Source organism: Citrus sinensis, chromosome 2 (genome assembly GCF_022201045.2).
Source record: "Citrus sinensis cultivar Valencia sweet orange chromosome 2, DVS_A1.0, whole genome shotgun sequence".
Lineage (NCBI taxonomy): Eukaryota > Viridiplantae > Streptophyta > Magnoliopsida > Sapindales > Rutaceae > Citrus > Citrus sinensis.
Window position 1 is genome coordinate 20,630,893 of NC_068557.1, and position 17,667 is coordinate 20,648,559.

The 17,667-nt window shown below is 35.2% G+C and overlaps 2 protein-coding genes across 2 annotated transcripts; both read right to left on the minus strand.

Annotated features, from left to right (window-relative positions):
• Positions 1 to 1,904: 1,904 nt before the first annotated feature.
• Positions 1,905 to 7,811, minus strand: LOC102611150 (heat shock protein 90-6, mitochondrial). Its single transcript, XM_006469449.4, has 20 exons — positions 7,550 to 7,811; positions 6,792 to 6,986; positions 6,637 to 6,710; positions 6,175 to 6,300; positions 6,002 to 6,095; positions 5,828 to 5,911; positions 5,600 to 5,743; positions 5,383 to 5,496; positions 5,240 to 5,299; positions 5,060 to 5,134; positions 4,869 to 4,973; positions 4,303 to 4,443; positions 4,125 to 4,217; positions 3,948 to 4,025; positions 3,569 to 3,823; positions 3,370 to 3,472; positions 2,870 to 3,044; positions 2,683 to 2,788; positions 2,478 to 2,567; positions 1,905 to 2,312 (listed from the first exon to the last, which is right to left on the minus strand). The coding sequence occupies exons 1-20, from the start codon at positions 7,661 to 7,663 to the stop codon at positions 2,133 to 2,135; spliced, it is 2,406 nt and encodes an 801-aa protein (XP_006469512.1). The 5' UTR covers positions 7,664 to 7,811; the 3' UTR covers positions 1,905 to 2,132.
• A 5,376-nt stretch (positions 7,812 to 13,187) lies between these two features.
• On the minus strand, positions 13,188 to 17,250 carry LOC102610844 (pentatricopeptide repeat-containing protein At5g65560-like). Its single transcript, XM_006469448.4, has 3 exons — positions 14,081 to 17,250; positions 13,867 to 13,966; positions 13,188 to 13,423 (listed from the first exon to the last, which is right to left on the minus strand). The coding sequence occupies exon 1, from the start codon at positions 16,992 to 16,994 to the stop codon at positions 14,205 to 14,207; it is 2,790 nt and encodes a 929-aa protein (XP_006469511.1). The 5' UTR covers positions 16,995 to 17,250; the 3' UTR covers positions 13,188 to 13,423; positions 13,867 to 13,966; positions 14,081 to 14,204.
• Between the last annotated feature and the right edge of the window lie 417 nt (positions 17,251 to 17,667).

Genomic DNA, 17,667 nt, shown 5'->3' on the forward strand with positions numbered 1-17,667 from the left:
CTCACAGTCGCACTTATCCTTTTAAGTTATTCATGCCATAGTCAGCACCTAGCCTCAGCTCATCCTCATCTCATTATAAGCCAGTAGCACGTTATGATGTCAGAAGTCGAGCAACCTAACTCATCGCTGCATTAGCCAGCAGCCCTGCTTGCGATGTTCGTGGTGCTATAGTCCATGGCCAAGAGGTATCATTGCTTATGGATAGCACTCACATCAATATTGTATAAAAATCACATTATTTAGATTTTGTTTTGAAAATCATTATTTGAATATTATACACGCCAAAAGTTTAATGGAGTAGAATGGAATAAGACTTATTTATGACCATTCTCATTTTATTTTATATATTTTTAAGTTAATATGATTAAATCAAGTATGGAAGTTAAAAAAATATCGGTTGTTTGGGAATCAGAGACCCTTGGAGATCCACTATTATTATTAGGAAAAGAGAGGAGAAACCTCTCGAACAATTTTGATGGGGACGGAGAGGGGATAAAGACATATGCAAAATATCGAGAATGGATACGAAGCTCATTGCCATTCTTGGTTCTCTTCTTCTATCTCACTTCTAAAAAAAAAACAAAAAATCTTTGATTCCTTCACTTGCAGATAATTCCATCACTTAATCTTATTAGAATGCTTTTTGTCATTTATTTTCGCAAGGAATGTGTGAAAAAATATTTTCACAAGCTGTCGAAATTTTTAGAACTTATAATTACGTAAATCTAGAAATAAATATAAAAAGAAGATTAGATTTGTACATAAATATATTTTTAAATAGAAGTTAAGAATATCCGTTTTTTCTTTCAAAGATGCTCTTAAACACAACACAATAACAAAGCAATTTACATGTTTTCACTTAAATTATTTATTTTTAATAAAAATTAATATTAGTCCAGAACACCTTATGCACCAAACACAGAACAACTGATAAATAATGTTACATAGTTTATACTGTAATACTAAAATCCACATTAATACATACCATCTTAATATAATATAGTTTAATAAAATACAATACAATACACGAAACACACTCATAAGAACCTAGATTAGCTATATTATACTAAAAAAAAAAACCTACGACTATTATAATGTCGTCTGTATAACAAAATGCAATGAAAATAGCAAAAAAGAAAAATCTCTAAAATACTGTGTTTGATTACGAAACATTTTTATTTCTGTTTACTTTAAATTCTTCGTATCCCACTCATGGCCCATGTACGTATGATGTATGCAGAAAAAGTTTTGGTGAAAGGCTCACCGCAAACATAACATAATTTTAACAAAAAAGCAATCGCGTCAAAACAAAGTCTTTTTATGGATTCGTAAAATCGTAGTGACGCCTCAATTAGTGATTCGAGAAAAAAAAAATAATAATAATGAAATAAAATTAATATCGAAATTAGGAATTGTTGCTTGGTTTAAAGCTTTTTAAAACTAATATCTGGTTGAATTTGAAATCTTTGTATTTAAAAATTGTGTGAATAGCGGTGAGACGATTGTAACCAAATGGATCATCTTTTTCTTTTGTTTATCAATGAATAGCTCTTTGCTTTGCTGATTTAAATGCCCTCATATTTCTTGAAAAAATAATTCAGTTAATAGTATTTGATATTATACTTATGAGATCAGTGATATCAACGAGATTGATATTCAAATCTTTCATCCTAGAATGTATTGATTTAATCCATCTGCGGGACCATCAGCCCATAGCATGTTGCCGCCAAAAGTAGAAACCCGCATTTCTTCTAGAGAATAGCAGCTAGAAAGATATTCTTTATCCAGAAAAAAATTTCAGTTCAAATGTGGAATGCTTATCTAGAAGTTTTTGCAACTCAATCATGTACGGTGGAATCATCAAAGATTTGACCATAGTTGAGCAGCAAATAAGAAAGACAAAATGGCAAATCTCCTAATGTGGTGGATTATTTATCAATGAACTACGAAAATACAGCCCAAAAGAACCGGACATTATGAGATTGCCAAAGCAAAAGAAATTAAAGTTAGCCTACAAAACCATCCGATAAACAATTACATTCATTACCAATAGCTAACTCCTATTGCCCTTTACTGAAATAATTTATAGAATGCTAAATAAAGGACAGAAAAAGGGAAAAATGTTGAGCTCCTCATTTCTGACCACCGGCTTCTGCTGGCTCGACCACCTCAGCTTCGTAAGTTTGGGAGGTCTGTGATTGGGTTGCTGTTGGATGCTGAACCTCAGCAGCATCTGGAACTGACCATTTACCTTGTAAATTCATGCCTAACATTTCATATATCTTGCTGCCAAGCTCTGCCGGATTCTCAGGCTGCACAAATATAAGATTAGGTTGTAGATCATAGATGACCTTACAAAAAGCATATAATTTGCAAGTTTGGTACATCACTAGTTTAATAGGATGAGGATAAAACAAAGACCAGAGACCAGAGCTGCAAATAATAAGAGAGAGAAAACATATAGCCAAGGTACTCACAGTAAATCCACTAGAGACCAGAGCTGCATCATACAATAAATCTACAACTCGAAGGGCATCATTGTCATCCGGGCAATTTTTGCTTGCAGCCTGCAGTTGAGGGTTAAAAGCAATTAATGCAATCACACTAACCATTGTCAGACTTTTAAAAAGAAGGAAAAAGAAGTGCTGGCAAGTAGATAATTTTTCTTGTTCTTAAACGTACATTCAGGTTTTGAATGATGGGGTGTTCAGGATTAATCTCAAACACTCTTCTTCCTCTCATGAACTCCATACTTGAGGTATCACCAACTGTTTGAGCCTTCATTAACCTACAGGAAAATGAATTCATATTAAGCATGTCCAACAGAAGAATGACTAATCATGCTACCAAAATGGGAAACTAACTTCACCTCTCCATGTTGGCTGACCAACCAAACTTAGCAGAAACCAGAACACAGGGTGATGAGCTCAGACGATTTGAGATTTGAACACTAGCTACTTTGTCACCCAATCGCTTCTTAATCCAATCACAAGTTTGGCCAAACTCTTCCTTCATCACCTTCTCTTTTTCCTCATTCTTTTCACCTGCAATCATTAAATCATAGACATCACAGGACTGCCTCCTGCCAATTAACAAACATGAACAGGTAAAAGAAATATCCTTCCTTATTCCATCAGACATATCACAATGCAATTACATCTACTAAGGCCGACAAATTGAAGTTTGTCTCATAACTAACAGTTCTACATTATCCTAACAATCGCCCACCATGCAAGGTGACTGAACTGGTAAACGATAAGCTCAATATTTTTTCTCCATTAAATAACAAATCCAGAATGCTGGTCTTTTCTTAACCGTCCTCTATACCAGAATCCCGGAGGGGGAAAAAAAGAGTTTCAAGATGCCAACCTAAATCCAAGTCTTCCTTGCTAATGTCGACAAAATTCTTCTCCTTATACGATTTCAGGTTCTGGACCGCAATCTCATCGATGGGATCAACCAAATACAACACCTAAGGCAGTAGACACCAGAAAAAATATTGTTTAGAACATAGCACCAAAGAAAAACAGAACTTCCAAGATCACAACTTCTCAAAGAAATTGCATGCCTCAAGATCCTTCTCCAAAAGTTTCTCAAGGAAAGGTGTGTTCCGAGCACTGGCGACACTGTCGGCAGCAATGAAATAGATGTCTTTCTGTTCAGGTTTCATGTTCTCAACATACTCATCCAAGCTTATCATCTCATCTTCACTCTGGGAAGAGAAAAATCGAAGCAATGGCGCAAGCCGCTTGTGATTTTCACGATCATCTATGCATCCCATTTTCAAGTATTTGCCAAAGTTCTCCCAGAACTTCTCATAATCCTGCAACAGAATGTAATATTGAGATTACAAATTAAAAAAGAAAAAGAATACCATCCTACATTTTAACTGAATTTTATGAATCATTAAAGATGTAGGTAACAATCTAGTGATATTAGATACATACAGCTCTGTTCTCGCTCATGGATATTCCCAGAATCATGTCAAAGGCCTTTCGAACCAAGCGTTTCCTCATAATACGTACCTTTAGGGGACAACATCAAAGAAAAGTTAGAGACACGGGTAATAACAAATTCATCCTCTCCTAAGATCTACAAGAGGGAAAAAAACTGGTAGTACGTACGATGCGACTTTCTTGAAGAATCTCACGTGATACATTGAGAGGAAGATCATTTGAATCCACCACACCCTTCACGAAGCTAAGATATCGAGGGAACTATTCAACCAACAATGAAACAAGTCAGTTACACCTCATGCTTACCCCACTGCAATATGTATATTTTAAAAGAAAATCCGCTTACCAATTCTCCATCAAAATCATCTGAAATAAACACCCGTTTCACATAGAGTCTAATGTTTTTAGTCTTGGGATTGATCAAGTCATCCTTCCCCATAGGAGCAACAGCTGGTACATAAAGAATGGACCTGAACTCCACCTCACCCTGCATAATCAACAGTAATCAACTGGGGGAACAGCAATTTTGTAAAATGACTGTATAATTCTCATCAGAGTGAATTCAACAAGATAATTATCGAAGAAGACATAGATTTTTCCTTTCCTTTCCTTTCAAATTAGGACAACTGTTGAGTTTTATCCTTGAGATGTAGTAGTGATTCAAAGGTAATAATGTAGTTGCAAGTAAATTTTAGAAGCAGACATGAAGAAAATAAAGTGGTTAATTAATGGCAGGAATTACAACATGCATAGTAATCTTCCAGATTCTATCATACATGTCTAACCTTTATTATAACCACTGCCATGAAGTGTGATAATGGGAACAGACCCAAGTAACACGTGGAAAGTCCAGCAAGATAGGCGAAGATTGCAAAATGAATCTAATCAAATGTGCATAAGCATTATGATTACCTCTGTTGTAAAGTGTGACGATGCCAATGGATCCAAGTATTCGTTAAAGGTTTTCTTATAAAATTCATTGTATTCTTCGGTAGTAACTTCCTTGGGGTTGCGAAGCTGCACAAATTTTTAGCGAAGTTAAAGATAATGTGTGCATCACAAAATCATTATGGACATCAAACTATGACTATCTTAAAACTCACCCAGATTGGCTGAGTCTCATTAGTGAGCTCCCAGTCCCAGTACCTCTCAACAACAGTCTTGGTTTTCTTTTTCTTCTGTTACGGTCATGAACCAATTACGCATAAGTTGCTCCTGAAAGTTCTAGAGTTCCGGACATATAGAAAAAGAATAAACAATTAAACAAATTATATGATGCTAACCTCAGCAGTCTCGTCTTGCTTATCCTTATTGGTTTCAGCTGGATCCTCATCAACCTCAACCTATATGGAAGGTTAAAGGTCTCATCAGTAACAATCCCACAGATAGATTACTTCACGCAAAAGGAAATTAGTTGTTATCATACCTCTTTAGTGTATCCCTTTTCCTGCCAAGTGTATATTGGGAATGAAACGAACTGTGAATAGTTTTTCACTAGCTTTTGAATCCGTTCCGGGTGTGCAAAACCCTTGTCATCATGCTGAGAGTTGGCAGAAAATGAAAAACAAATATGGTAAGCTTTCAAATAAAAGAATCAAAATAAAAGGGGAAACAGACCACTTAAGAAAAACTATTTAAGTGACCTTAAGATATAATGTGAGACGTGTTCCTCTAGGAAGGAGCTTTTCTGGGTTTGTCTCCTCACGAATTGTGTAGGAGCTAGCGTTGGCCTCACCTTCCCAAACATATTGTTTATCAGATTTTGGACTTTTTGTCTCGACAACGACCTTTCAATATCAAAAGGTACATAAGTAAAAGGCAGTGCAAGAACTAGATTTACTAGCTGAAAAATATGGAAGATTTAAGCATACCCGATCAGAAACCAAGAAAGCAGAGTAAAAGCCTACACCAAATTGACCAATTAAATTGCTATCCCCACCAGCATCTTTGCTATCCTGTTAAATAAAATAATTTCTCAAAATCCATCAATAAACGCAATACAAGTACTTAATTTGTTCAGTATATACTCGGTTCAATTGTTAGACCTTCATTGCTTTGAGGAACTTTGCTGTTCCACTTTGTGCAATAGTTCCAAGACAGTCAACAAGATCTTGCTGAGTCATACCAATGCCAGAATCACTGCATCAAATGCATAGTAACGGATGACATTATCAATATAGGGAAAAAAATGTCATAAACCAAACCACACTAGGCATACGTGATAGTGATAATGCCATTATCTTTATCTGTTTGGATGCGGATATCAAGATCAACTGCATCCTTCAACAGCTCAGGCTCAGTAACACCAAGATACCGCAACTTGTCCAAGGCATCACTTGCATTGCTGTAAACACCAATCACAAGATTTACAAATCAGATGCTGGGGACAGCAGTATCGTGCAATTGAAACCAAAAAGTAAGTTTATCGATTTGGAATGCTCAAAGCAAGATGATGTAGTGCTATAATATCACCCTTTTAAACCAAAGGTACTATAATTACTACAAAAACAATTACATAACTTTACCACTGCAGTTAGATAGCAGAAATGATAAAAGAAACCATAATATTAGCTTTCATTAACCAGACCCCAAAACTCGAGAAAACAAAAGCAGGAAAAAACTGTTTGTAGAAGCGGGCATTACTTATACAAAATTATAAATATACAAAATCAGAATATACCTAATAAGCTCCCGCAGGAACACTTCTTTGTTGCTGTACAGGCTGTTGACAATAAGGTCCATCAGACGACTAACCTGCCACCAGGCATAATAAATTAAAAAAACACCAAGAGTCATCAACCATTTAAATGAAAACCCCAAGTGCAAATAGCATACCTCTGCTTGATACTCGTATTTCTCGAGTGGAGGCGGCGGTGGGGAAGATGCATCAGATGCTGCAGTTGACTCATAACGATTGCCCAAAAAGAAGCCATTTTTATTCAAGTTCAATGCTGCTGAAGACTGGGAAGTATTACACCTCCCAGAGGCCAGCACCGAGTACCATCTAGTTTTGGCATCAGTTTCCACCACCTGCAAACGGTCAAAGGAACATATCAAATGTTTCTGATACCGAGATAATCCATAAGCTCTTATAGTAAAAATTTGTTTACAATATAGTCCCCAAAATATATCCCTTTAAATAAAAATGCAAACCCACAAGCCATTGTATCATACAAAATACTTGGCTTTCAAGTTAGTGGCACTACAAGCCAACGAGTAACATAAAAAGCAGAGCCAAGTAAAATCATCCAGATGAATCATTGTACGGATTTTTCTTTTCTTTATATAGAAAAGAGTCTTTCAAATAACTGAAATCAATAGTCCTTATAATACTTTGGAAGAGATTTCTATATATTATGTAACGTCTGAATATAATAGATTATTAATAGACAAAGACTGATTTTTTAAAATGCTGCATAGACGTTTATCCATAAAGCACCTACTGGTTACAGTAGGAGTAGTAGTTCAAGTTCTTTTTAGAGAAGCACTTGATCAATCCTTTTTCAAAAAGCGCTTCTGTACTCTTAATCAAAACTAGAATTTCTGTCTTCAACGAACATAAAATAATTCGAAATACAGCAAAAACACGTTACCGAATCGCCGGAGCAAGTGGCGGAGAAAATCGGCGTCGCGATGGCATGTATGTTGTAACGAGCGCCGTCATGGCGCAAGAGAGCGGAAGCCGAGCGCCTGCCGAGCCTGTACATGATCGAAAAGGTTCGACGGAGAGTTTAATTCGTGCGTCTTGTAAGCGTGCTCAGTAAAAACGACGAACGATGACTCAGTTTATAAAAGCTAGTGGTGGTGTTCTAAAGTTTAAGTAGGGTTTTTGATAAGGGGTTTACGGAAGCTTCTGGAGATGGCGCTGGTTTTCGTATTCCCCGAAATTAACGATAAGCTGTTTGGGTATTTTGGTCTTTTCTAAATTATTTGTTTGGGTTATTATCAAAACTATCCCTGTGCTTGTGAAAATAACTAGTGTAGAAATTTATTTACTAGTAATGTCATATGATCCCTACAAATTGTTTCTTCTTGTGTGTGTTACCCAAAAATGAGAGTTATAAAGGTAAATCATCAATTTATATTTACCATGGAGGAATCAAATACGTTTTTCATACTATAACTATTTTGTTATTATAAAAAAAATAAATAAAAATTTTCTCTCTTTTTATTTAAAACATAAGATCTAATTAGGTGCATGCAGCCGCACACGTTATTATATGCGATGAACCACGTATCACTTGATTATTGATTAGACTATTAAATAGTAATCAATAATCAAGCCAATCAATAATCAGGTGATAAGTGACCTATCGCGCACTTGATCATTCTTCTTTAAAATATTATATCAACATAACTTAAATCTCCTTCCATTTATATGAGTGTAATTAAAATCATATGCCTTTTGTCTAGTGCAAGAGATTTTATTAATTGAATAACTAATCTATATGAATCTAATATTCTATCTTCATTCTTCATGTTTTGTCTAGTGTATTAAACGATAAGTTCTAATTTGACATGATTGAATACTGATTCAATTTTAGAGTAATTTGTTATTTCAAAATTTATAATGTCAATTTGATAATAACCTTCTCTTGAAGGATTTAGATCTCCAGTGGAGTTGAAGCCCAATTTCAATAAATTTACTTTTTGACTTTTAACCCCCGCGTGCAGTTCACTGGAAGTCAAATCGCGTAAACCTTGAAAAACAACTATCTTTTTTTTTTTTTCTTTTCTTCAAAGGGGGAAAAAAGACAAAAAAAGAAAAAGAAAGAACAACCATCTAGTTTGTTTAACGTTAACGTGTCTTGCACTTCGTTGGTTTTACATAATTGGTATACGTTGACGATTTCTGACCCTTGAATCTTCTAGTCTCCAAACTACTCTCTTTCTTCTTCTTTTTTTTCCCCACTCCTGAAAGGGATAGGACTCGGGACGTCGTCCTTGTAATCCCTATTTCTCCCTAACTCTCTCTCTCTCTATATATATAAAATATTAGGAAGAATGTCAGTAAAAAAAAAAAAAAAATTACACACACATATATCATTCTGAGGAAATTTTTATTTTGTTAAAGTAAGGATGTTAATAAAAAAATAAAAAAACACATATTTTATTATACTAACAGACAAAAGAATACAATTTTTAATGTATTAAAATATATATTTTTTGTATTTTATTGATATTCTCACTTTAATAAAGTAAAGATGTCCCCATATGCGAACTTTTTTTTTTCTTTAATATAGAGACATCGTCACAATTCATTATAAAGTTATATGGTTTAATAGCATATTTGCACTAATTTTAATAGCACATCTGCATGAAAAAAATGAGGACACTCAAACCTAAGAAAGACTCTCTCCCTCTCTCTCTCTCTTTATATTTAATACAAAAATTTATTAATGCTTATATTAGATATTTACTGGACCACCTGAATTAAGTTTATTTTAACGCAGTCCAGATTTCTATCATAAGAAAATATTGTAATGAAATCTACTCTACTTATAAACCAGTTTACAGAAATGTTTATATTTAATTTTTGACGAGAGAAGAACGTGAGGACATGGTCTATTCTATAAAATTTAAAGACATTTACAATTTGGTTGTTCCACTTTTAAATTAATCTCACTTGTTTTCATAATTAAATAATAAAAACATAATTAAAAGACCAAATACAATTTTAGAAACCCTAACCACCCCCCACCACCATTATCACCACATTAAACCATTGCACCCCTAACCTTTAGCCGCTGATTAACCCTACCAACAAATTTCCCAATGGCCACTGGATTATTTATTTGAATTGATTTTAACGGGATTGATATTTAGTATGAAAATCCAAAAAAAAAAAAAAAATCAAATGAAAATAAATAAAGAATAATTTCCGTATAGGAATCAAGAAATTATAAATTAACAAGAATAAATGATAAATAATGAAATTGGGCTAACAATGAAATGAAATGAAAGATAAAGAATGTTAGCTTGAGGTGGCGATAATAGTGGTGGAAGGTGGTTAGAGTTTTTGGAATTATTTTTATTTTTAATTATATTTTTATCTTTAAAAAAAAAAGATAATTTCAGAATTAAGTGAGATTATTATATGATGGGAGCTAGCGAGTGAGTTTGAGGGGACCCCTCAAATACACAACATAGAATTTTTAATTTTCGTTTATAAGTTTTAATTAATGAAAATCATCGAGCTTTGTTAAAATTTCGACCAAATATAATGTTTTATTTGATTTGTAAAATTTTTAATCTGTTTGGTCGGACTTTTGTCATTAACCCAAAAGAACAAAAGAGAAAAGACCTAACTTCCTATCATTTAAATCTTTACAAAAGAGAAAAAAGATTCACAAACAGACTTAACACTGAATCATGGATGGGACACACAAGCAATGAGGAATCCAGAGCCTCCGTATAATTATCCACCCAATAATGAAATGTTTTACATACATCACCAAAAATTAAAAAGGTTGCATCATAAATAAAAAAACACAAGCAAGAAGCCAAAGCAAAAGCAACGTTGTAGTTGCAGAATGTAGACCACAAGCACCTGAGAACCAACCGCACCACGAAAGAAACAACACAACGCAAGCTTACAAATCAAAACCAACCCACACGGCATGGTTCCTAAGCAACAATCAAGTCTGAACAATTTATAGAAACGAGATTCCATGAACAGGAAATCTCTTCCATTATGTCCTTTTATTCTTGTACAGAAGCAGCATTGGCAAATCAGAATCTCACATCACACCAAACAAGCATATGGTTCAAAGATAATAACAATTCTTTCAATATCTCCTGGCTGTAAAGTGAATAACGTTTACGTGCAATTTGATCATGTGACTGAAGCAATCTCATTTACATTATGTGAAGATTGATGACAACTTTTATAGGTGTTGGAAGAAAAAACACACAGAAGGCCATTTTGAATTTTGGGTTACCATGAACGTGTAATTACAGCAGGATACGAACACAAGGAAATATAATATGTTTATAAACATTAGTTATATTACTCATTCATTTCTTACAGCCAACACAGAGGAAGAAGATGATGATACGGAGAACCTAATACAAAGATAGGTAAGTTGTTCATTTTTCTACAGATGAAGAGAAGTATCAACATCAGAATGATCAAAATTTCTCGATGTGCTTGGAGTGGCAGCACCATTAGGCCATAAGCTTGCCGAGGCTGGACTGGTCGTGGCTTGGAAATCGGCATGCTTTCCCTGAGAGCTAAGTCCTAGGGAGAGTGAGTGATCCTCAAGAGCTGGCCTATGACTATGAGGCAGAATCGTCTCTTGCGGGAAAGATGGTTTGTTACGGTCAAAACGCATAGCCAAAGCTGCCTGATCGGAATCCGAAAACAGTTTTAACAGATCTTTCTCCTCTCTCTTTTCTCTCTCTCTCTCAAGCTGTCTAAACCTCTCTTGCAAAAGGGCAATAGAGGAGCTGACCGCGGTGGAATCACCACTCTGCCTACCCATTAGAGGAGAGCCTAACTGCTGGAGATTACCTGATAGGTGAGAGCTATTCTTGGTTTCTCGAGGGCTACATTTGCTTATATATACATATATGTATATATAGTAAGCAGTCGTGTCCTGTTCATCACCAATTTATGCTTTTTTTCTGTTTTCTTATTGATTATAGCTGATGTAATATAATTGGGAATCGGCTACTATTCAAGATTATCCAAGAAGAAGAGTTTGAAAAGCTAGTCTAGAGAGGGCTGGGTTGGTGGATGTGTAGGCAAAAGGACTTTTTGAAAGAAGATGAGTGCGAAAGCTAAACTCCAAAACAAAATGGAGTGTAGCACTTGGAAGTTGCTTTGAGGAGAATAAACGATTAGGTAATGCAGTGTCGGCTTCAAAGAATATGGTGCATTTATATGATGTGTTTTGAGAAGATATCATATTATTATTATTATCATTATTCTTTCCCTGTTTTCAACTCAGTTTGTTCCTATTCTTTTGCCTTTGAGTAGTGAAGTTTTTGGTAGGTGGGTATGGGGAAATTGACAAGAATAAGAAAGAACATTTTGGAGTTTTATGTTTTTAAATGGACTTTCATATGGTGGAAAGAGAAAGAAAACCCACCAACATCACCACTTTCTCTCTGTATCTTTCAGGCCTAGATAGTATGTTCCATCAATTTCTCCCATTAAAAGTTCTATACTTAATTAACGGAATCAATATAGTTTAACATTACCAGCCAACTCAATTTCACATGTTCTTATTCTAACATTTGATGGAGAACTTGCCTAATCATGATAATAATTATGTAGATAAGCTATTAAATAGTACATTCTATTCTATTTTATTTACAAAAAAATATATATATATTGAATAGAGCAAGTGTATAGTTTTTATGCTCGGTATTCATATCAGTGAACATGTGTGAAGCCACTAACCATTTTTATTTTCTTGTGCAACAAACAATCGTAAGCATACACCTGGTAGCAACATGTCCTCTACGAAATAATCCAAGAAAATCCTCAAATTCAGCTTCTAATGAATATTAAAACCAGAACAAGTCAAGGCAAGCTCTTGCCGTGCTGTGATAACTTGTACTTTTCTGGATGTTGTGATTCATCTTCAACAGCTTGCACCCAACAACATTACCAATTTTAGTCAACCCCGGCGTGAACTATTGCCTTTGACCCTTTGGGGCAATTTATAGCCATTGCCAAATAACTGTTTTTTCCCGTGAGCATTGGCATTTACAAGAAAATAACCTTGTATATTTAACAAGGGTTTCATTTCTTTAGATTTTTCATAGCAGGGCAAACATCGGATCAATTTAAAGACATGCGCACAAACAAGCTAATTTATCTAGCCGACGTTGCATATAATTCAACCCTCAGTTCTGCCTGACTCATATATGCATGGAAGTTTAACAATGTCACATGGCTGTTAAATGATAATTTTGTTGGCTTACATTGCATTTATTGTGATTCACAGATTTACAAAGAACTGTGTTTGACAGGAAAAAACGACATATAAACTCTAGCAGCCATTAGATGATTATCTTCCTCAACATTGTGTTAAAAAGGACCTGGGAACTTTGGTCACATTCAAAGACAAGTAAACAGAACCCACAGGGTAAATTGCAGAATTGTGTTTTCTGTAACTCATTGGATTTGGATGAAGGATGATCCAAAAATTAACCAAAGAGCATTATGGGAAAGATAAAGCAGCTAGGATTTGGTTGGTGGCTGATCCAAAAATTATAAAGTAACAGGAAGGCAGCTTATTTGTTACTCATGTACAAGATCAAATTCCACAAGCAATTACATGGTAAAAATTTTGTATATTTTATTGAAAAGTATTGGTAATTGGAAAAATAAAGAATGACCGTTTCATGCCGTATATAACCGCAGTATGATCTTTTTGGCGTTATATATTGTGCACCTTAAGGATTGGTACCAGGAACAGCTGAGAGGGGAACAATTAAAGCTGCACAGTCAAAACCTGAGGAGAAAAAAAAAAAAAACAAGCATGGTCAAATTCCCACGTCTATATGATTTACAGATACTATCTCTAATTCTATAGCATACAAATTTGGGTGTAAATCAGTCAAAAGCATTTCCACATAGCTATTGCATGATGCACATACAGGGTATATGATTATAGAAATCAAATCACTCTGTTGTAGTAACAGTGGGTCCCACTGAAGACCAAATTACAAAATTCAAACTCAGTAAGTTTTGCAACTTAACATGTCAAACAACCAGTAATTCATAAAAAATGATCAGAAGAAGTTGAAGAGAAGTTTGATCCATGGCCAAAGTAAAAAGAGCAAAGCAACAAATAATTAACTAATAGCATATGTTTTCACAACAAGGGTTCAGCTATATGCAAGTATATTTCTATATTTACCCAATAAGGCAATAACCAAGCATTTTCTCTTTTACCTGAATATTACTGGCTTCAGATAGTATGCCAAAAACTTCTCTATACTGTCATTTCTATGCAACCCAGCTTCAGGCTTGGGAAAGTCAAGGATAACTTTTTCTGGTGCAATATGAAACAAAAATAGTCATCAGAAATTAAGCTGACAAGATACCAGATATGGAAATGCAGCAGTATTTTAATCAGTAACAAAAGTTAATAACATCATCTGCTCACCATTTATCAGATAACATCACAAGGTAATGACAGCTCCAAAATCTATATACACCTTGCCCCCAGAAAATTTTACATCCAGGTCAGAGTATCAGCAAGGTTTATTTTACAGGTATACCCTTACTCTTTAGGAAACAATGCATTTTGTCTGTCCTGATGATATTGAAGGAAAGCTCTCGTTAACTCGCTTAACAAGATGATCAGTGTCAATTGATTTGTCAACTTTGGAAAGTTCATTGGCCAAGATAACGTATGTCTGTAGATTGATACAGCAATTTCTAGATTCCATTATGTGCAAAAACTTCAAGCAAAGATCTGGCAGCCCTTTCGTCACTAACCCATCAACCAAAACTGTCCACACAATCTCATCAGTATTCCATTGCTTATCAAGCATGCTCTCAAAAAAATGCTGAGCTTCTTGCGTGCGAGATGCTCTGCAGAGAGCAGAGATAAGTGCTGCATAAATTGACAAGTGAGGCTCTAGACCACTGATTCCCATCAAGTTAAAAATTTCCAGAGCAGAGTCTACCTCTAAATTTCTACAATGAGCAACTAAAAGAGAGTAATAGATCGCTCTGTCAGGACAGAAGCCTTTTTCTTTCATAATTTCTACCAATTGATCTGCCTCGTAAGATCTGCCTTCCCTACAGAGGCCACAAATTAAAGTACTATATGTATCAACTGTAGGTTCACATCCATACTCTGGCAATCTAGATAAAAGATTACACATCAATTCAAGATTACCAACTTTCCCGTATGAGCTGCAACCATAAACAACATCATTCTGGGCCACAACTTTTTCAGTGAGAATTTGGGATTCTTTTTGCAACCCCTTCAACAACACACCATATGTTCTGTAGTTGGGTTTGCACCCCATGCCAACCATCTCCTGAAGAAGCAAGAATGCATGATCCAGCCTACCAAGCGTAACAAAACCATCCATTAGTGAGGTAAATGTAACCTGATCAGGGGCCAATCCTTTTTTCTCCATTTCTTCAAGTAATTTCTTTGCATCATAAGCCTTGCCCTCTTGACATAAGCCATGAATAAGAGAACTATAGGTGTGTAGATTTGGCAAGCAATTCTTTCTCTCCATTTCATGGAAAATCTTAAATGCAAGATTGGTACCACCATTCTTACAAAGCCCATCAATCAAAGACGTATAGGTAATGACATTTGGCAGTAATCCTTGTTCTGCCATCTTCCCACATAATTTCTCAGCTTCCAGTAGCCGGTTATCTTTGGACAAACCATTTATTATGGCATTGTAAGTTTCAATTTTGGGCCGGCAATTGTTCTGCTCCATCTTTTCAAATAAGGACAAGGCAACATCAATCTTCCCCTCCTTAAAATAACCATCAATCATAGCAGTATAGTTTACTTGATTTGGACTTAAACCCCGTTCCACCATCTCACTGAAGAGTCTCGAGGCTGAATCCAGCTTATCACCCTTGCAAAACCCTGAAATCAGTTCAGAATAAGTCCACTCATCTGGTGCACATCCACTCTCCTTCATTATATCCAATAATCTCTTAGCATTGTTTAGATTCCCCATTTTGAGGTATCCACCAATGAGAGTATTATATGTAATCACAGTAGGAGGGGGCCCAGCTTTAGTCATTTTATTGAAAAGGACCATAGCCTTGTCCATGTCACCTACCGAGCAGAGTCCCTTCAAAATTTCATTATATGTTTTCACATTTGGCTTACCATGCACCTCAATCCAAGAAAAGATCTTCAAAGCATTGTCAAATCTTCGACCCGTGCACAAAGCATTTATCAAAGCATTGTACGTAACTGTATTAGGGATTAAACCAACCTTCAGCATTTTGTGGTACAACCCAACTGCAACTTCAAGTTTCCCTGCTTTAGCCAATCCAGTAATCAATGCAGTGTATGTTTGCACATTTGGATTACAACATCTTTTTTTCATACTCCCGAAAAGCTCAATTGCCTCATTCACACGCCCAACCTCACACAGTGAAGAAATCGGAACAGTATAAGTAAAAACTGTTGGTTCAATCTCCATCTCAATCATTTCTTCAAACATGTCAAGCCCCTCATCAATTCTCCCCTCATTACATAACCCATTAATCAAATTGGAATATGTACCTGCATTAGGACTACAACCCTCCTTTACCATTCTATCTAAAACCTCAAATGCTCTATCCAAATTATGGTTCCTACAATGGCCTAAAATCAATGAAGTATACGTAAACGTGTCCGGGCACATATCATACTGATATATCTTACTGAAAATCAGCTCAGCCTCATTAATCTTCCCTTTATTACACAACATATTAATCATAGCATTAAATGTCAATAAACTAGGTCTAACCTCATCATACAACATCTGGCTATATACAATTTTAGCTAAATCAATCATATCAAACTTGCTCAATTGAATCAAAAGAGTGTTGAAACTATACAAAGTAAACCGAAAGCCAGCATTCCCATTCAATTCAATCAAAAACTCAAATACCCTCTTCAATTCCTCCTCATTTCTACAAGCTTTAATCATCAAAATCCTCACGTGATCAGCAGGATCAAAGTTTCGATCATGAACAAGCCTATTCAACATCGAAACAAAACAGCCCATATCGTGTTTGTAAAAACGCCGCTTGGAAATCCAGTAAAAGAACTGCAAAACAACATCCGTATTTTGATGGGTATTGATGATATTCGAGACATGGTGAGGTCTGAGCTTGGCGCTCAAGTGATTCAGTTCAGGGTTCTTCTTCCATTGAAGATTAGACAAAATTTCACAAACTCTAGTGACCAAGTTTGGGAACTGACTTCTGGGTAAATAGTGATTGGGTCCCGAAGAAAATGTGAGAAAATTAAATGGGGGCAATGATAAATGGAGTTGTTTGAGGCGAAATGGAGGTGTGTTTCTAAGTAGGGGCTTTAGCAACATTGCTTGTACTGATGTGCGTTCATGTGTTGCTGGTGCTGGTGCCGCCGCTGGTGCTTTAAAAATCTAGAGATTGGGGAAGTTTGGGTGATGGGGGTGAGTGGACTCGGTGAGTTGGTGAACGTGGTCATTGATCAACCATAGCCGTGGGGAAAACAAATAGTAATGCCCGTAATAGCCAAGCTGATTCGGTCATTATGTCATTGAATTGGTGACTTTTTACTTGAAACTCATTTAGGGTTACCCAGTATTTTTTAGTATAATTTGTTTGTTGTCTATTTAATCTTATTTTTGGATAATACTTTTTCAAAAAAATTATTTTGAAATAATACTTTTCAACGTTTTGATTAGAATCCTCAGTATTAATTAGTTGTCGTGTAGGGTTTCTCTCAGCTATAATTATTTTAACTTACAATTAAGTAAAATAATGTATAGATGAATAATAGGATAGTAAAAAAGGAGACTCAGTTATACAACTTTGGTGATGAATAATTATCAATTAAAAGCCTAGGGCACTTACAATGAATGACCGCGTAATTATAATCTTCAAGAAAAAAAAAAAGTAGAATAAATTTAAAAAAAAATTGAAGAAATGTGAAGAAAATAAAAATCCCTAAAATATCCATTGATACTTTTTTTTTTAAGTCTGTTATACATAAATATTACTGACATTACA